This window comes from Coptis chinensis, chromosome 1 (genome assembly GCF_015680905.1).
Source record: "Coptis chinensis isolate HL-2020 chromosome 1, ASM1568090v1, whole genome shotgun sequence".
Classification (NCBI taxonomy): domain Eukaryota; kingdom Viridiplantae; phylum Streptophyta; class Magnoliopsida; order Ranunculales; family Ranunculaceae; genus Coptis; species Coptis chinensis.
In genome coordinates this window covers 3,410,699-3,426,673 of record NC_141456.1, presented here as the reverse complement: position 1 = coordinate 3,426,673, position 15,975 = coordinate 3,410,699, and the positions used below count along the sequence as shown (strand labels likewise).

The 15,975-nt window shown below is 36.3% G+C and overlaps 2 protein-coding genes across 2 annotated transcripts; both read left to right on the top strand.

Annotated features, from left to right (window-relative positions):
* Positions 1-534: 534 nt before the first annotated feature.
* On the top strand, positions 535-10,482 carry GTA2 (global transcription factor group A2). Its single transcript, XM_086561953.1, has 22 exons — positions 535-1,137; positions 2,932-3,167; positions 3,281-3,427; positions 3,526-3,684; positions 3,773-3,856; positions 4,335-4,402; positions 4,490-4,844; positions 4,972-5,127; positions 5,222-5,319; positions 5,433-5,481; positions 5,590-5,742; positions 5,827-5,970; positions 6,152-6,233; positions 6,338-6,496; positions 6,595-6,643; positions 6,738-6,832; positions 6,955-7,024; positions 7,939-7,993; positions 8,072-8,207; positions 8,291-8,434; positions 9,793-9,893; positions 10,024-10,482. The coding sequence occupies exons 1-22, from the start codon at positions 804-806 to the stop codon at positions 10,258-10,260; spliced, it is 3,111 nt and encodes a 1,036-aa protein (XP_086418079.1). The 5' UTR covers positions 535-803; the 3' UTR covers positions 10,261-10,482.
* A 1,615-nt stretch (positions 10,483-12,097) lies between these two features.
* Positions 12,098-12,406, top strand: LOC147521377 (BolA-like family protein). Its single transcript, XM_086565610.1, has one exon. It carries the CDS (start codon positions 12,098-12,100, stop codon positions 12,404-12,406), a length of 309 nt encoding a protein of 102 aa, XP_086421736.1.
* Positions 12,407-15,975: the final 3,569 nt, after the last annotated feature.

Genomic DNA, 15,975 nt, shown 5'->3' with positions numbered 1-15,975 from the left:
TGTTTGGTGTTTAGGATAGCATCCTCGCCAAGTCACTATCGTTAATTCAATTCCTTGTGATCCCCCTTCATTTATGAATCTTAACGGATGTCAGACTGATATATTGCTCCGATGGTACAACAATGTCGACATTTATGTTGATATCTTGATTAGACATGTTAGTGAGCAACAATACATGCTTTTACCCCCAACTTATAGAAGTGTGAATATGGACTTTATTGGTGCAGTTGGTCTTAAGGATGATGTATGTATCTCACAACTGATGGAGACAATCCTTAATCACTCGGCATATCCCCCCATTGTCACAGGTTGAGGCAGTTGTTACTCCTGCAGCCAATTGGATTATCCTTATTACTTGTTGTAATAACGAAATCTTTAATTTTCCTGTTCCACCAATTGACAAATATTTGGTGCCATATCTCCCTATTGATACCAACTTAACACCAGTAAGTAAATTAAATAGTTCGTTTATTATTATTAGTTTGTATCAACATTTAATTTATTTAACTATGAAAACGGTACAGTTAGAGGACTTGGCTACTGTAATGGTAAGCCCATGAAAAAAACCTAGCCCAATTACAAGTTTACAACCCGCCCGGGTTTGAACCGATTCCAATTGAAATACAAAATTCACACACGTCTTCCTCTTCTCCCTCTTTCCCTCACTCCCATCATTTTGCACAGCCTCAAAACCAAACCGACCCAATCACAAAACCCTAATTCCCCACTATATAATAAAAATAGCTCAATTCCTTTTTTACCCCTCTCATATTTCTAGGGTTTTTTTTTTTGTCTGACTCGAGATGCCGAGAAGGAGAGATGAAGATGATGAATTTGAAGAGGAAGAAGAGGACGAGGATTTTGAGGACGAAGAGGAAGATAGAGACCGTGTGAAAAAACGAAGGAGATCCAATAGTTTTATTGATGAAGACGCGGAAGAGGATGATGAGGAAGAAGAAGAGGATTTAGATGACGATGATGATGATTATGGTGGTGGTGGTGGTGGTGGTAAAGGTGGTGGTGGTGGTGGTGGTGGTCGGAAAGTTGTGAAAAAGAGTAAGGTGTCTAATTTTATTGATGATGAAGCTATTGTTGATAGTGATGATGAACTTGAAGAGGAGGAAGATGGCGAAGATGGTATGTTTCTCTTCCCATGTATTCAACATTTGTTCATAATTGCTATGTTGTTGTTGCATTGGAACTGTTTCGATAGTACTGCAAAAATGCAATTTAGTATATGCCCCTATTTAAAGTCTTACTATGTAGTGTGAACTTTTGCGCATGAATTTGGTTCGAGTAGTTAATTGGAGTTTTGAATTTGAAAATTAGTTTGATACCTTTAGTTTTAACGATTTGGTGTTAATGTGCAAAACAGAATTAAGTTGCAGTAGAATTGACATTCCCTCTGCCCACTTAGAGAATCCCTAAAAGTGGTTTACAACCTTAAAAAAACCAAACCAAGGTCCGTGGTTTATATATTGTCATCAGTTACTAGAACAGCAACTGACCTCTTGGCCGATCTTCAGCTCCCAAGATTCCACAAGCCTGTTGATTTTATACATGCAACTATTTAAGATATACTCTCTCTCCTGGTGGCCACTTTTCTACTATCTGTTTCTTTTACCACGGATACAATCACCACCAAGTCTAGCTAAACCGTCCCACCATGAACAGGAATGAGAAAGGGAATATGGGTGGAGTTTTTGTCATATTATGATGGGAATAGGTGCTGAAGTTGCACATTTTAGTTTGACTATGATTAAGAAAGGTTTGTTTGCCCAGGTACTCGGTAGGAAGTACCTGGTCCGATACTCAAGGCCTCTTATTGAATTTAGGAGGTAGGACTAAGACCATGAAAGGAACAAGTCTTGGTTAATAGGATGTTCCATTGAATATTATGCTCTTTGAGTTTTGAGGGGCAAAGTATTCATTGTAAATCCTTGAGAGTCTGCTAACATTGCTGAACTGGGGAACTCACAAATGAGTGTTGCTTAAATGCAAAACAGAATATAGGATTAAAGACCATGTGCAGTGGTTCATTGATATCGGGACCATGTAAGGAACTTCTCTTTTCTGCTTCAAGTTGCATTTTAGAGTGAAAAGCAGTTGCATATGTTGTACAATGACAATGTAAATTGTGAGATTTGAATATGCAGAAAATATTACGTTGAGGAACTAAATGAATATGCGCATGATAAAACGAGACTTCATTGGCTTCTTCTTCCGTAAGCATGATGACTTCTTATGTCTTTATTTGTGGTGGAAACTGCTTAAAACTCCTTGAAACTTTGCATGCTACTAGTTTTTTTTATGGTTCCATACTTCCATGTGAAAGTACAAGTTTCATATGTTTAGTCTCAGTAGGCACATTCACAAACTGAGTCATCCGAACTGACACATAGAAAAGAGCAAACACATTATCCAGGTTTATATAGAAACAAGTGTGTGGCACGTGCGATGCACATGTTTTCTACATCTAAAGCATTGCTGAGAAAGAAGTTAAGAACCTTAGGAGTGATTATTGTGGCAGCCCCCTAGATCTTTATAGTCAATGCTTTTGTCTTGTTTTTACATTTCAGGAACTAACCTTATCTACAGAGACAAGTAGGTTTACTATGTTAAGGGTAGAATAATTACTGACAGCTAAGATGAGCTGTCAGTTGAGCCATCAAATTCAGCCAGTTACAATTGTACTGCTTGTATGACACAAATGCTTGTTGACGGCGGCACTGCGGCAGTGTCTTGAGCAGCTACTGAGGGGGGCAAGCCTTATATATACAGTAAAGATAATGACAACAACTTTCATTGAAGTACCTTACATATCTTTCTATATAGTGAAAGAGACGCCGGAAAAATGTGGTATCTCCTTTCCTTCTTTTTTACACATATCTATATCGCTTGTTAACAAATTTTGGGAAATTGAAAATGCAGATTTTATTGTTAATGGTGCCGAACTGCCAGAAGAGGATGACGGGAGAAGGATGCGTCGCCGTCCTTTGCTCCCACGAGAAGAAGACCAAGAAGATATGGAAGCACTTGAAAGGAGAATCCAGGAAAGGTATGCCAGGACAGATCATGGAGATTTTGATGAGGAGACAACAGATGTTGAACAGCAAGCACTGTTGCCATCTGTTAAGGATCCCAAGCTGTGGATGGTAAAATGTGCGGTACGGTATTCTGTGATAACTCTCTTGTTGGTGAATGTTGTTATGTTTTGTGGATGTAATGTTTGGTTTGGATGAAAACCAGTCTGCTAAAGCGTTGCATTATTTATTATTAGATTGGCCATGAGCGGGAGGCGGCTATATGCCTAATGCAAAAATCCATTGATAGAGGACCGGAACTGCAAATCAGGTCTGCTGTCGCTCTTGATCATCTTAAAAACTACATATATGTTGAAGCAGACAAAGAGGCCCATGTTAAAGAGGTAACAAAGATCCATTTGACTTGAGTTTCATATATACATTCTTAAGAATTGTCTTAAAAGACAGATGATAAACTATTGACTTTTTCCCTTCTTTTCAGGCTTGCAAAGGTCTGCGAAATATATATTCTGCAAAAGTAATGCTTGTACCCATAAAAGAAATGACAGATGTGCTTTCAGTTGAAAGTAAAGCAATTGATCTCTCAAGAAATACATGGGTCCGCTTGAAAACTGGGATCTATAAAGGGGATCTCGCAAAAGTATTAACTTTTTTCCACTATAATTTTTTCCACTTTAGCTGAATGACTATTTGTGTTCTTATTCTAATAGTCAACCTCTCTGTTGAAGGTTGTGGATGTGGATAACGTGCGGCAAAGAGTTACAGTTAAATTAATCCCAAGGATAGATCTGCAGGCTCTTGCGAATAAATTGGTATGTCTTATGTATTCGAAATATTGTGATGAATGAGTACTAAAATGTTCAGTGCAGATTAGTTCTTATTTTTTACGTCTCCTTGGACTTGTATCTTAAGCTTCTGTTCCTTTCTCAGTATATGCATATCACTCTGTGCCTTTTGGATACGCTGAAAAACTTTAAGTTTTGCTTTCAAAAGTAGGAAATGGTTCTATATATTTTTTATAGTCACTTTATAAAAGCCAAAATATCTGTTTTGGAAGCCAAAGAAAACTAGCTTTCTACTTGCATAGTTTCTACTTTGTAATTGCAATAATGTCTTCCTCAATAGTTTTCGCCTTCTTCCGAACAAACTTCACAAAAAAAAAGTTTAAACTGAAAAACCTCAAGTTGGTACTCTTTCAGGAGTTCTTAAAAATTTATTATCGAAACTGGCAATTTTACCTATTGAAGAGAAAATATTCTAATCCAACTTCACCATAAATTCTTGTTTCAGGATGGTAGGGAAGTGGTGAAGAAAAAGGTTGTTCCTCCTCAACGTTTTATGAATATAGACGAAGCAAGGTATACATATATAGTTTCCTTTTGTCAGTGTGACTTGATTTGATCAACAAACCTAATCTGATGATTGTTCCTGCTTCTTGTGTTCAGAGAGATGCACATCCGCGTTGAGCGTAGGAGGGATCCGAGCACTGGTGATTACTTCGAAAATATTGGTGGCATGATGTTCAAAGATGGTTTCTTATTTAAAACGGTGGCAATGAAATCAATTAGCTCGCAGAACATACAACCAACTTTTGATGAGCTTGAGAAATTCCGGAAGCCAGAAGGTGATGATGGTGATATGGCCAATTTTTCCACGCTATTTGCAAACAGGAAGAAAGGACATTTTATGAAGGGCGATGCTGTTATTATTGTCAAGGGAGACCTGAAAAATTTGATGGGATGGGTTGAGAAAGTGGAGGAAGAAAATGTTCATATCAGACCTAAAATGAAGGACTTACCTGTAAGTACTGTTTGAATTTTGAACTTTTATGTTTAATTTTCACTTGCATTGTTGATGCTATACTGATATGCGTGCCATCGATCTACTTTAGAAATGCTTAACTGACACGATTTCTTACATTTGGTAGAAAACTCTTGCCGTGAATGAAAAAGACCTCTGCAAGTACTTTAAACCAGGGGATCATGTAAAGGTTGTTTCTGGTTCCCAGGAAGGTGCAACTGGTATGGTTGTCAAGGTTGAAGGCCATGTTCTTATTATTGTATCTGATACAACCAAGGAAGATGTAAGTGATGGAAACTGTTAAATTTGTCTAACCAGAACCAGTCTGTTCTTATTGACATGTGGTGCACTAATACATTTCTACCCATTGTGTTCAGATCCGCGTGTTTGCAGACCATGTTGTGGAGAGTTCTGAAGTAACTACTGGTGTGACTAGAATTGGTGATTATGAGTTGCATGATCTTGTGTTACTCGAGTAAGTTGATCTGCATTCCGAGCCTGTTGTTGTGATATTTTATTATGCAGTTTGTGGTTTCCTTTCCATTTCCGGATATTTTAATTCTCAGGTCTTATTTTAATATGTTGCAGCAATGGCAATTTTGGTGTGATTATACGTGTAGAAAGTGAAGCATTCCAGGTAAGTCTGGAGTTGAAAATGTTGCAGTTTGTGTGTTTATCACTTTTCTCCCTTCTCCACATCATCTCCCAAATTTGAGTTTACAGGAAGGATAAACGTATCTTGCAGGTGCTCAAGGGAGTTCCAGATAGACCTGAAGTTGCACTTGTCAGGTTGAGGGAGATCAAAAACAAGGTTGACTGGAAGCGTAATGCCCAAGACCGTGCTAAGAATACAGTATCTGTGAAAGATGTTGTAAAGATTGTCGAGGGTCCATGCAAAGTGAGATTGATTTTCGAACTGGGTGTTTTTTAAATACGGATGCATAAATTTAGTTGTCCTAACCATTTTTATCATTCTCATCAGGGCAAGCAAGGGCCTGTGGAGCACATATTCAAAGGCGTTTTGTTCATCGTTGACCGGCATCACCTTGAGCATGCTGGTTATATATGTGCAAAAGCTCAGTCATGTATAGTTATAGGTGGTTCTCGTGCCAATGGGAACAGAAATGTTAGTGCTTTAAACTTTAGATTCCTTAACAATCTTTTGGAAGTTCTTCGTCCACTGTGTCTATATTAGACCTAGCCTCTCTCTCTCCCCATCTCTTCTTATTGTTATTATTATGTTTGTTTGTTTGTTTGTTTTTTTTTGGTTAGTTTTTCAAGATTATTGTTCTTAACTGCTTTTGTAGGGTGATTCTTTATTTCCAACACTTAGGGCTGCACCTCAAATTCCTCCAAGCCCTAGAAGGCCACCCACAGGACCAGCAGATTGTATGTTGCGGGTTTGAGTTGACTTTTTAATTTCATTTATAGACCATCTATTTGCGTATTTCTTAAGATTTCTCCTGTAACAACTTCAATGAACGTTGATGCAGTTGGAGGAAGGCATAGGGGCGGAAGAGGCCAAGATCCGTTGGTTGGTAGTACTATAAAAATTCGTTTGGGTCCCTATAAGGGATACCGTGGGCGTATTGTAGATATTAAAGGCCAACTGGCGCGGGTCGAATTAGAATCCCAGATGAAAGTTATTACAGGCACGTCTTGTATCTCTGTTATATTTTAGTCCCTTTTAGTTGCATCTAATATTTTTGTTATTGTGAGTTTTGTTATTAACATTCTGCTGTAAGTGCAGTTAATCGCAACCTGATTTCGGATAATGTTACTGTTTCAACTCCATATCGGTAATTATATAGATATATATAATTATTTGTTAGTGTTCTGTTTCTTAAAAGCTGGACTGTTTGTTGAGCTGCCTGACCGTTTCCATTTCAACAGTGAGGCACCACGTTATGGTATGGGAAGTGAGACTCCTATGCATCCATCAAGAACTCCACTACATCCTTATATGACTCCTATGCGAGATCCTGGAGGTTTGTTCCTGTTGTATCCACACTTCATTACGGTTCTTTATTCTAGAAATATATTTTTAATGGATAAAATTTTTAATGGATAAAATGAATTGAAGTCACCCATTTGCTGTATGCTATTACAGCAACACCTGTTCATGATGGTATGAGGACCCCTATGCGCGATCGAGCGTGGGCCCCAATGAGTCCTCCAAGGTATATTTTTCTTCATCCAAAATGATTATTAGAACCTCAAAACTGTAATGGTTTATTTGAGTAGTAGATATAAAACCAACTATGATATCTTTACAGCCTTTACTTAAATATTCTATGCAGGGTCACATGACCTGGTTTGAAAACCAACTGCTTTGACATTTTTCATTAACATTGTAATGATCAAGGAATGTTATCATCTTCACACTGTAATGATCTTCTTGTAGACCAACCAATGTTATCATGATTTGTATCAATGTTCACAGTTGGCTGAGCTATACGAAGTATTTACACCAGCTAAAAAGCTTTGTAATATTGTTTTATGAAGCTCTATTCCCTATTTATGCAGCTATTATTTTCACTGGATATCAATATATATCATTTTAATTTTAAATAATAGGACTCTTAATCTGGTCTAGTATTTGTTTTTCATCGAACTTAAGTTGCATATCATGGTTCATATTAATTATTCTTAAGGAGGTTGTATGGTGGAATTTTCTCAATTGCATCAGCATCGTATAACTAAAATGTATCTGATAAGTTGTGGGTGCTATAGTTATTGTCTGGTGCTCTGGCTGGGGTGTAAAGCATTAAGTTTACAAACCAGGTCCATAGAGGCGGCAAGATTCGAGCTTGGCTCACTCTCCCATTGCTTCTTTATGTCACCTTCGTGTTTCAGCTGTCAGGAGAAGAAATAACAAAAGCATAATGAGAGATTGAAAGATGTTTGTTCTTTTTTTTTTTTTTTTTTTTTGCGGGGGGCACTTAAGTGGCTCCTCAAGCATTAAGTCCCAAACTCCCAACTGTTTGATCATTTTGGCGGACGGCCAGGATGCAGGGTTAGCAGAATGTGGCTCTATCACCTAATATGTATATTGGTATTTACCTAATGTTGTACTTTGGATATTGACTATTAGGGATGATTGGGAAGATGGAAACCCTGGCTCCTGGGGAAGTAGTCCACGGTATCAGGTTAGAAATTTTATTCAGTTTTGTTTGAAGTTAAAATTTTAATTATCACTGTTGAGTCTTATATATTTAATGTTACAGGGAAACTATGCTTCTCAGCCAGGAACTCCTCCTTCAAGGCCATACGAAGCACCCACTCCTGGATCAGGTTGGGCTAACACTCCTGGGGCTAATTACAATGAAGCTGGAACACCAAGGGATAGCAGCCCAGCTTATGGTAGTGTAAAATACTATTTGATCATTGTGAATTTCTCCCTTTGGAGTAACAGCTTTAATTTGAGTATTGTTTTTTTATTTCAGCAAGTGTACCAAGCCCTTATCTACCATCAACTCCTGGGGGACAGCCTATGACACCTAGTCCCCCATCTTACCTACCTGGCACTCCCGGTGGCCAACCAATGACACCTGATAGTGGTGGTTTGGATGCTATGTCTCCTACAATAGGTGTGTTTTCTATAACCTGCATTTTGTATTTTTGTTTCAATATGCAATTTATCCATGTTTTTTACTTGTATAGTTCAGACCTTTAAGTCTACCTCGTCTGTAGAATTATACTACCAATAAAGAAATAAAGGGAATTTAAATTCAAACTGACATTCCGAATATCTTTGACAGCTTACATGTACCCTACTTTATTTTGTAACACAATTGAATTTAACTACAAGGAATTGTATATACAAGTGTACAACAAGTCTGAGAGAGGGGGTCAATAGGTATACGCATGGAAACTTAAGTATTCCTACATATTAAAATTTTAAAGCATTTGCAGGGTATATTCTTTTCTTGAGTGGTATAAATTTTGTTAGGATCAGCTGGGGCTATATTTGTGAAAGGATGAAAGGAAAATCATAAATTATTGACCTCTATTTGTTTGTAATTACTAAAATTGTTTTGAGTTTGAAATAATTTGATTAACTAGAGAAACAGATTTTATGATTTTGGTGCAGTGTGAGAATCCCTGTGTATTGGACTTGGCGGGGTAATACACGTCTATTATTATATCGTTAGAAAGAGATTAAGTGTAACTAACCAGTTCTGCTAGTTGAGCATTAAGTTTTGAACATTTCGATCGGTTGATCTTTCTGGTCCAAGTCTTGGTGTTTGATCTAATTTTCTTTTCGATTTCGATAGTATATATACTAATTTTAAACTATAGTATATATATACATACATACTATAGTTTAAAAAAAGTTCATTGATTCAGTTAGGGTCAAATTCAGTCGTCTTGAAACATGTGCTCTCCCATCTCAATTGCTTTTAGATGGATTAGTTGTCTTTTGAACTATATGCACACATGTTCTGTTTTTCAAGAAAAATTGCCGCAAGTTAAGAACAAGAGTGTGTGGACTCTGGACCAGCTAATTCCATTCCTTAAAAAATGTAGTTGCAGGAAAACTTCTTTCTATCGTCAATTGGAAAATGTCAAATTGAGGCTGACGCATATTATTCTTTACACAAAGTTGGGTTAGCCTATGTAAATTTTCCTGTGCAACGGAAAGGGATATCATGGAGCCTTCTCATATTATGAACATCCATTCCCTTCACTCACACTCAGAGAAACCAAAACCCATGACTGTCTAAGATATGATGGATGCAGAACAAAGCTAAAGTTTTAAACTTGATCAGAATACAGCCACACCACTGCTTGGTTAAAAGGAGGTTGATATCCTTCATGTGGATTATGATCATAAGAAATAGCGTATATGATTGTTGCATTATGCATGAAAGCATGAGAAATAGATGTGTATAAAATGCATAAAATTGTGTTCTTATTGCAACTCAAGGACTTTAAACTGTTGCAGGTGGAGAAGGTTATGGACCGTGTTTTTTGCCAGATATACTGGTCAGTGTTCGGAGGTCTGGAGAAGAGACTGTTATTGGGGTTGTCAGAGAAGTGCTTGCGGTATGTGTATGTGCTTAGTCAATGATGTGGTTAAAATAGAAAAAATGTTGGCTTATTATTTGTCTCGTGCAGTTTCAAGGTTAAATGTTTATTCAGGATCTCTAACACCTGTGTTCTAATTATTTCTCAGGATGGTTCATGCAAGGTTTCTGTTGCATCTACTGGGGAGACAATCACAGTTCCTCAAAATGAAATGGAGATTGTGCCACCTAGAAAATCGGATAAAATTAAAATAATGAGTGGTGGACAACGAGGAGCCACTGGAAAGTTGATTGGTATTGATGGCACTGATGGCATCGTCAAACTGGATGATACTCTTGATGTCAAGATTTTGGACTTGGTCATTTTAGCAAAATTAGCGCAGTAGCATGTTAATTAATTTACTGTGTAAAATGTTTTTAAAGGAGATACGCCAGTTGTGCACCACAAGCATGAGCAAGAAAGTATCTGTAATATATCTCGTAGTTGCATGTCAATCACAAGGGCGATACTACTGTTATTTCTCTTAGATAGAAGTAGAATTTAAGAATGTAGTCATTCAACAGATTGATCCTTATCTTTAAAATAATTTTTTTTGGATTTTCAGACACTCCAAATGTGGGTTGATTTTACAGTTTTACCTAAGATCGGTACGTGTCCCCTGGAAAAAGGAAAGCGAAAATAAGAGTGGCCCACCTTTTCCATAGTTTTTACTGAAACAAATGGAAAAGGTTTGTGTCTTTAAACACGAAATAGATTTAGGTTTTATGACAATCCATAACCTTAGTTTTACTGGTTTTACTTGGAAACACATACCATTTAAAATTATTACTTTATTACGCATTAAATCTTTTTATTGGCAAGAGAAAGAAACCTATAAATATCGGGGATATATTTCCCCATGGTAAACTTTTTATTCGCAAGAGAAAGAAACCTATAAATTAGTGGTCTCTTCACTTGTACAGTTACTGTTAAATGTTGGACAATGCAACAGCCAGTTTTTAAGGCTTTCAAGTCTCAACTAGTCAAAATTTCTACGACATTTGTCGAACATTCCAATATTGCTTCGTTTGTTGAAATTTCGTAGACTTTGATGAAGTGGACTTTGGAGTTATAGTGAACGCTAAAAGTTGCTAAATAGGTTTTTAAGCTAAAATTTGGCTGCCAAAATCAAAAACCAATTTTTAGTCGCTTTCCAGCTAAATGATATAGGCTCCCGCCCCTCGAAGTTTTTCAATGGCCCCAATCCAATGTGGCCCTTTCCAGTTGTTCCATCAACACAAATTGGATCATCGAAATAATTTTTGTTGCAAAATCTTCAATGAAGCTTTCAAAGTTAATTTTATTTAAAAATTCATTTTCAATAGATATTAACGCTAGTCCATTTTAGACTTTCTTGTGACATAGTCGATCTAAGGTATGATTTCAATTTTTAATTTTAAAAAACTTTTTTTAGACATTAATGGGAACAATCAACAAAATTCTATAAGCTATGAATGCATTAGGAAAACAATCATGTCGGTTTCAAGAAATCAAGTTAGGTGAATAATATTAGACTAGATTACTTTGGAATTAAATTGAGTTATTGAAATAATATTTAAGAAAAGAAAATTTTGATTTTAATAACTTACTTGAAAAATAATCCATCTCGAAGTGAAAATTTATTATTGAGAATGAGAGGATACTAGATGGTCATAAGGTGAATGAGGTTTTTTTTTTTTACTAATTCTTTTGTATTGAAGTAATTGAGTGTTAATTTAATTGGAGTGATTTTCCAAAAGAAAGCGTTATTAATTAGGAAGAGAGAGATCTAGTCATTGAAAAGATCTCCTCATTTCTATTGTTTATTTTCTTTTTTATGAACATAATTAATGACTTTAAGATAACAGCTTTTAGCAGTTTTTTGGGCTTTTGATTTTGAAATTTCTTTTTCCAAATGGGTTTTTATTTTGAGAAATAGTTGGAGTGCTATATATGCATTTTGCTGCCCATATAGCCCCATTGGAAATTATGCCGTCCATTGGCTCTTATAGCCGTAGTTTTTCTCCTTCAATTTTAAGACATTTTAGCTATAAACGCATAGAGATATATACCACGGTCAGGTAATCCTCTGACTCTCTATCTCTGTTATTATAGGGGCATAGTTTGAATTTAATTTATTAAAACTGATTAATTTAAACTCTAAAGGAAGGATCTTTATTTTATAGAATAGAGAATTGAAGAACATGGCATCAAGAGCAGCGAATGTTTTGGTATCAAGAGCCAGTAGAATTAAGAACAAGTTGCAGTCAGCATTGGAAGCAAGCATTCTAGAAGTCGACGATGTTTCTTATCAGCACGCAGGCCACTCTGCAGTTAAGGATAATAATAACGAGACCCATTTTAATGTCAAGATTGTTTCTCCCAAGTTTGATGGCCAAAGTCTTGTTAAACGTCATCGGATGGTGTATGACTTGTTGGGAGAAGAACTTGACTCTGGATTACATGCACTCTCTATAGTGGCAAAAACTCCAAAAGAGGTCGAAAAGAAGTAATCAACAGGTATTCAGGCCACGCAAATTATCTTGTAGGAGGCTATATATTTTTTAAAGTAGTTCATTGAGAGCTACTAGCTGAATTTACCATATACTGCATCTGAAAACAGTTGGAATGTAGTCTCTTTGGTTTTTTCAATGAACTCATTTGTAGCCCAGGCAGGATAAGTTATGGCTGATAGTTTATACTTGCATGAATGTATAGAAATTATATTGAATGCGCAGTTGCTTGGTGTTTTTTAATACAGATAGGAGATACACTGATTGATAATGAATGCAATGAAGTCAATATATTTCCCATTAAAATTTATTAATGTCTGTTTTCAGCTCCTTGATATCTATAGTATATAGTCTTTGCATATACCATCTATGAGGGATTTGGAAAAAAAAAAAAGGGAATTTTCTTGGTCAATTCTTCTTATCGTTGTTATTTTGGTGAATTGGATTTCTAGTATCATGTGGAATGAAAATGATTTTTTTATGGAGCTTTCCCTATAAATATCCTTGATCCTTTTAAATGCTCTTTCAGTCCTCTTTGTAAGTTGGTGTTTCCTGCCTTAGTGAAATTTATACTGTAGAGAAAGGGAAAGAGAGAGGTGGCTTATGCCTTTAGTCGTATTTGACAGAACTGTGACATGTTCATAGATCAATTTTAGTAAGTTCTAGAGTTATATGTACAGTTATCAGCATTTTGTTGAAAACAACTGAGATAAATCTCAATCATAGAACTATTGACCAAATTGCCTGGGCCCTGGAATACTAATGGAAAACAGACAGGGAAATGGATAAAGTTTTGGTTACGAACTCAGAGCATTTGTTAGAGCTCAGAGTCTCGCTATTCTTTGCTCAGGTCAGTCAGGTGCCTTGTTAATCTTCATGTTCCAATTTTGTTGAATTGTCATTGAAAGAAGGTGGTGTATAAAGTGCGTGTTTGTGCACTCCATGTACTTCAGGCTTTGAACTGGAGGCCTGATTAGTCGAATCTTTCTGTGTCTGCTTCAATCTTCTTTCACAAAACCTTGCAGTTTTTTTTTTTTCACCGCACCTCATGAGTAGTGTTGCTTTCTTGGTTAGATGTGGTTCACTTGACAAAATTTGTGCCTTGCTCTTTGTGGCGTAAGTCTGCAGGAGCAATAGTTGGAATGTTTGTAAGCCTTCATTTATTAGTTTGTGATGTATCAACAAAAGGTTCTGACATAAATCACATTATCATCTTTTCACATGTATTAGGAGTGAACGGTACCAAATATCAACTAGAGCACATGAAATTATAGCATTTATGATTTATGTACTCCCTGTCTTTAACGAACTATATTTCTCTTCGTGCCATCTTTTGCTTTGCACAAGCAGAAAATATAATTGGAGAAGTCTAGTTCATTTTCATGTGGATCGCCTTTATGATTGTATGATTCTTTTATCACGTATAATTCCCATGAGAAAAATAGGTACATTCAATTAGATTATACCTAGTGGTGTTATGGAATGATCACAGCGGACATTGGATACTGGCTGCACTGTATTGGACAAATTAGTGGTCAAGAATCATTATCGTTATCGTTAATTGCCGATCTTTTGGAACAGTTATACACTTGTATAGAAGTTTTTATCATCCAGAAACTGTCATATATGACAAATGATTTTCTCGTATGACAAGTTTTCAGGATGCCTTGGAGTCTTATAGGGACCGTAATGTACATAGGTATCTATGATGCTCCAGCTTTTTTCGTGATCTTGATGATGGCTTTACATGTTTCATTAGCTATTTCTTTTTTGCAAACAAAAATTTGAAAGATGAGTTTCAGAACTATTGGTACTTGGTAGTCATGCAGTGCATTTTCAGTATAGGGAGGAATGATGTCTATAGGTGGCTCTTAGCGTGTCGTAATTGTTGATTTCAACTATCATTCATTTTCAACTGAAGCTTTTTCGACTCCATTGAAGACATCATGTAACTAATTTGCCTCTTAAGTAGGAAAGTCATAATTTTTTACCAGTGATTCAGTTGCGAATGAAGTATGAAGTGCATTAAGTGTAGGGTTACACCACCCCCCGTCCCCCCACAAACCTAGTTGGGAAAATTAGGGTCTCCCCCCAAATACACAAAAAGGAAATACCCTAACTTTTCCCATCTAGTAGGGATAAATCCTAATTGGCTCATCTAGGAAGGGGTAATACTCGTTAACTAAGTGTTCACTACAACAAAGGCTTGAACCTCACATTGTGGTTACGGCCCGCGAGGCCTCGACACAGCTGGGGCGCTATCCGCCACTCGATATTTTAACGTACAACACTAATCAGTTCATCGTGCCTTCGGCACTACCGTAAACGCGACATAACACTACCATGCACCAAGAGCCTAGTAGGAGCCACACTTGGTCCATTGTTTGTTATGACTTAAAGTCCTAAATAGTTAAAAGTTCATCCCATAGTTAAAAGTTCATCCCATAGTCCACCCACTATTGTTGATTAAGACAACACTGACCCACTACAATTGATTTTATTATCAAGTGTAATTGAGTGGATCACACACAATGAGAGTAAACAACTTAAGGCCTCTAATATATTAGATCTGCCACGTCATAATTTACAATTTTTTAGAAAAATTTGTAGCCGCTAGATGGGGCCCTTTGGGCCCACACCGTTCTGTTTTGTTAGGTAGATTGAAAAAGATGTAACTTGCATGTCCTTGAGACTCTTCGTAATCTTTGTACATTTGAGTTTACAGATAAAGTGGGGAACATAGTACAAAATATCAGGATATGGGTATTTATCGATATTCAATTTCTAGATATATATTGTGGATATATCCCCCTCTTTGGGGATATTTGACATTGTTTCACATGTAAATATTGTGAATATATCCAAAATATCGATAAATATCATGGATATTGTGGATATTTATTGATATATCATGATACATTATTTATATTTATTTGAAATATAATGGTAAATATTAAATAAAATTGTTATATATCACAAAATATCGCAAAATATCGTAAAATATTATCGAAATATAACTGATATTTGCAGTCGTATATATCTTTAAACATATCGTGATATTTAAATATCTTTTTCTGAAATATGGATAGATATCCCCAAATATCGTGATATATCGAGATATTTTATACTATGGTGGGGAATATGAGAACCAGGTTCTTGGCTATAGTTTGTACAAATGCCAGGTTCTCCACTTCTCTATTGCTCCCTATTTCTCAAATGGCGTTGAGGAAATCTATTTTTAACCGGCCGACTGGAAGGTTTGTTAAAACTACCCAAACATTTTTGCTACTGTCTCTTTTTTTTTTTTTTTTTTTTGGATGGTTCTCTTTCTGAAATTTTAACTACGTAAAGTAACATCTTCATGTTCCATTTGCACAGACGCTGGGACACGTACACAGACACCAGAATGCCAAAACTATCTACTTTTGTAATAAGTAAGAGTAACCAGCAAAATCGCCAAAATCCAACAAATGGAATTCATTACATAATCGATGTAAAGTGAGAAAATGGTAAGGTAGGGCGTAACCACGGATCCTACTGAGAAAATATCATTGTATTCGTTAATTTCG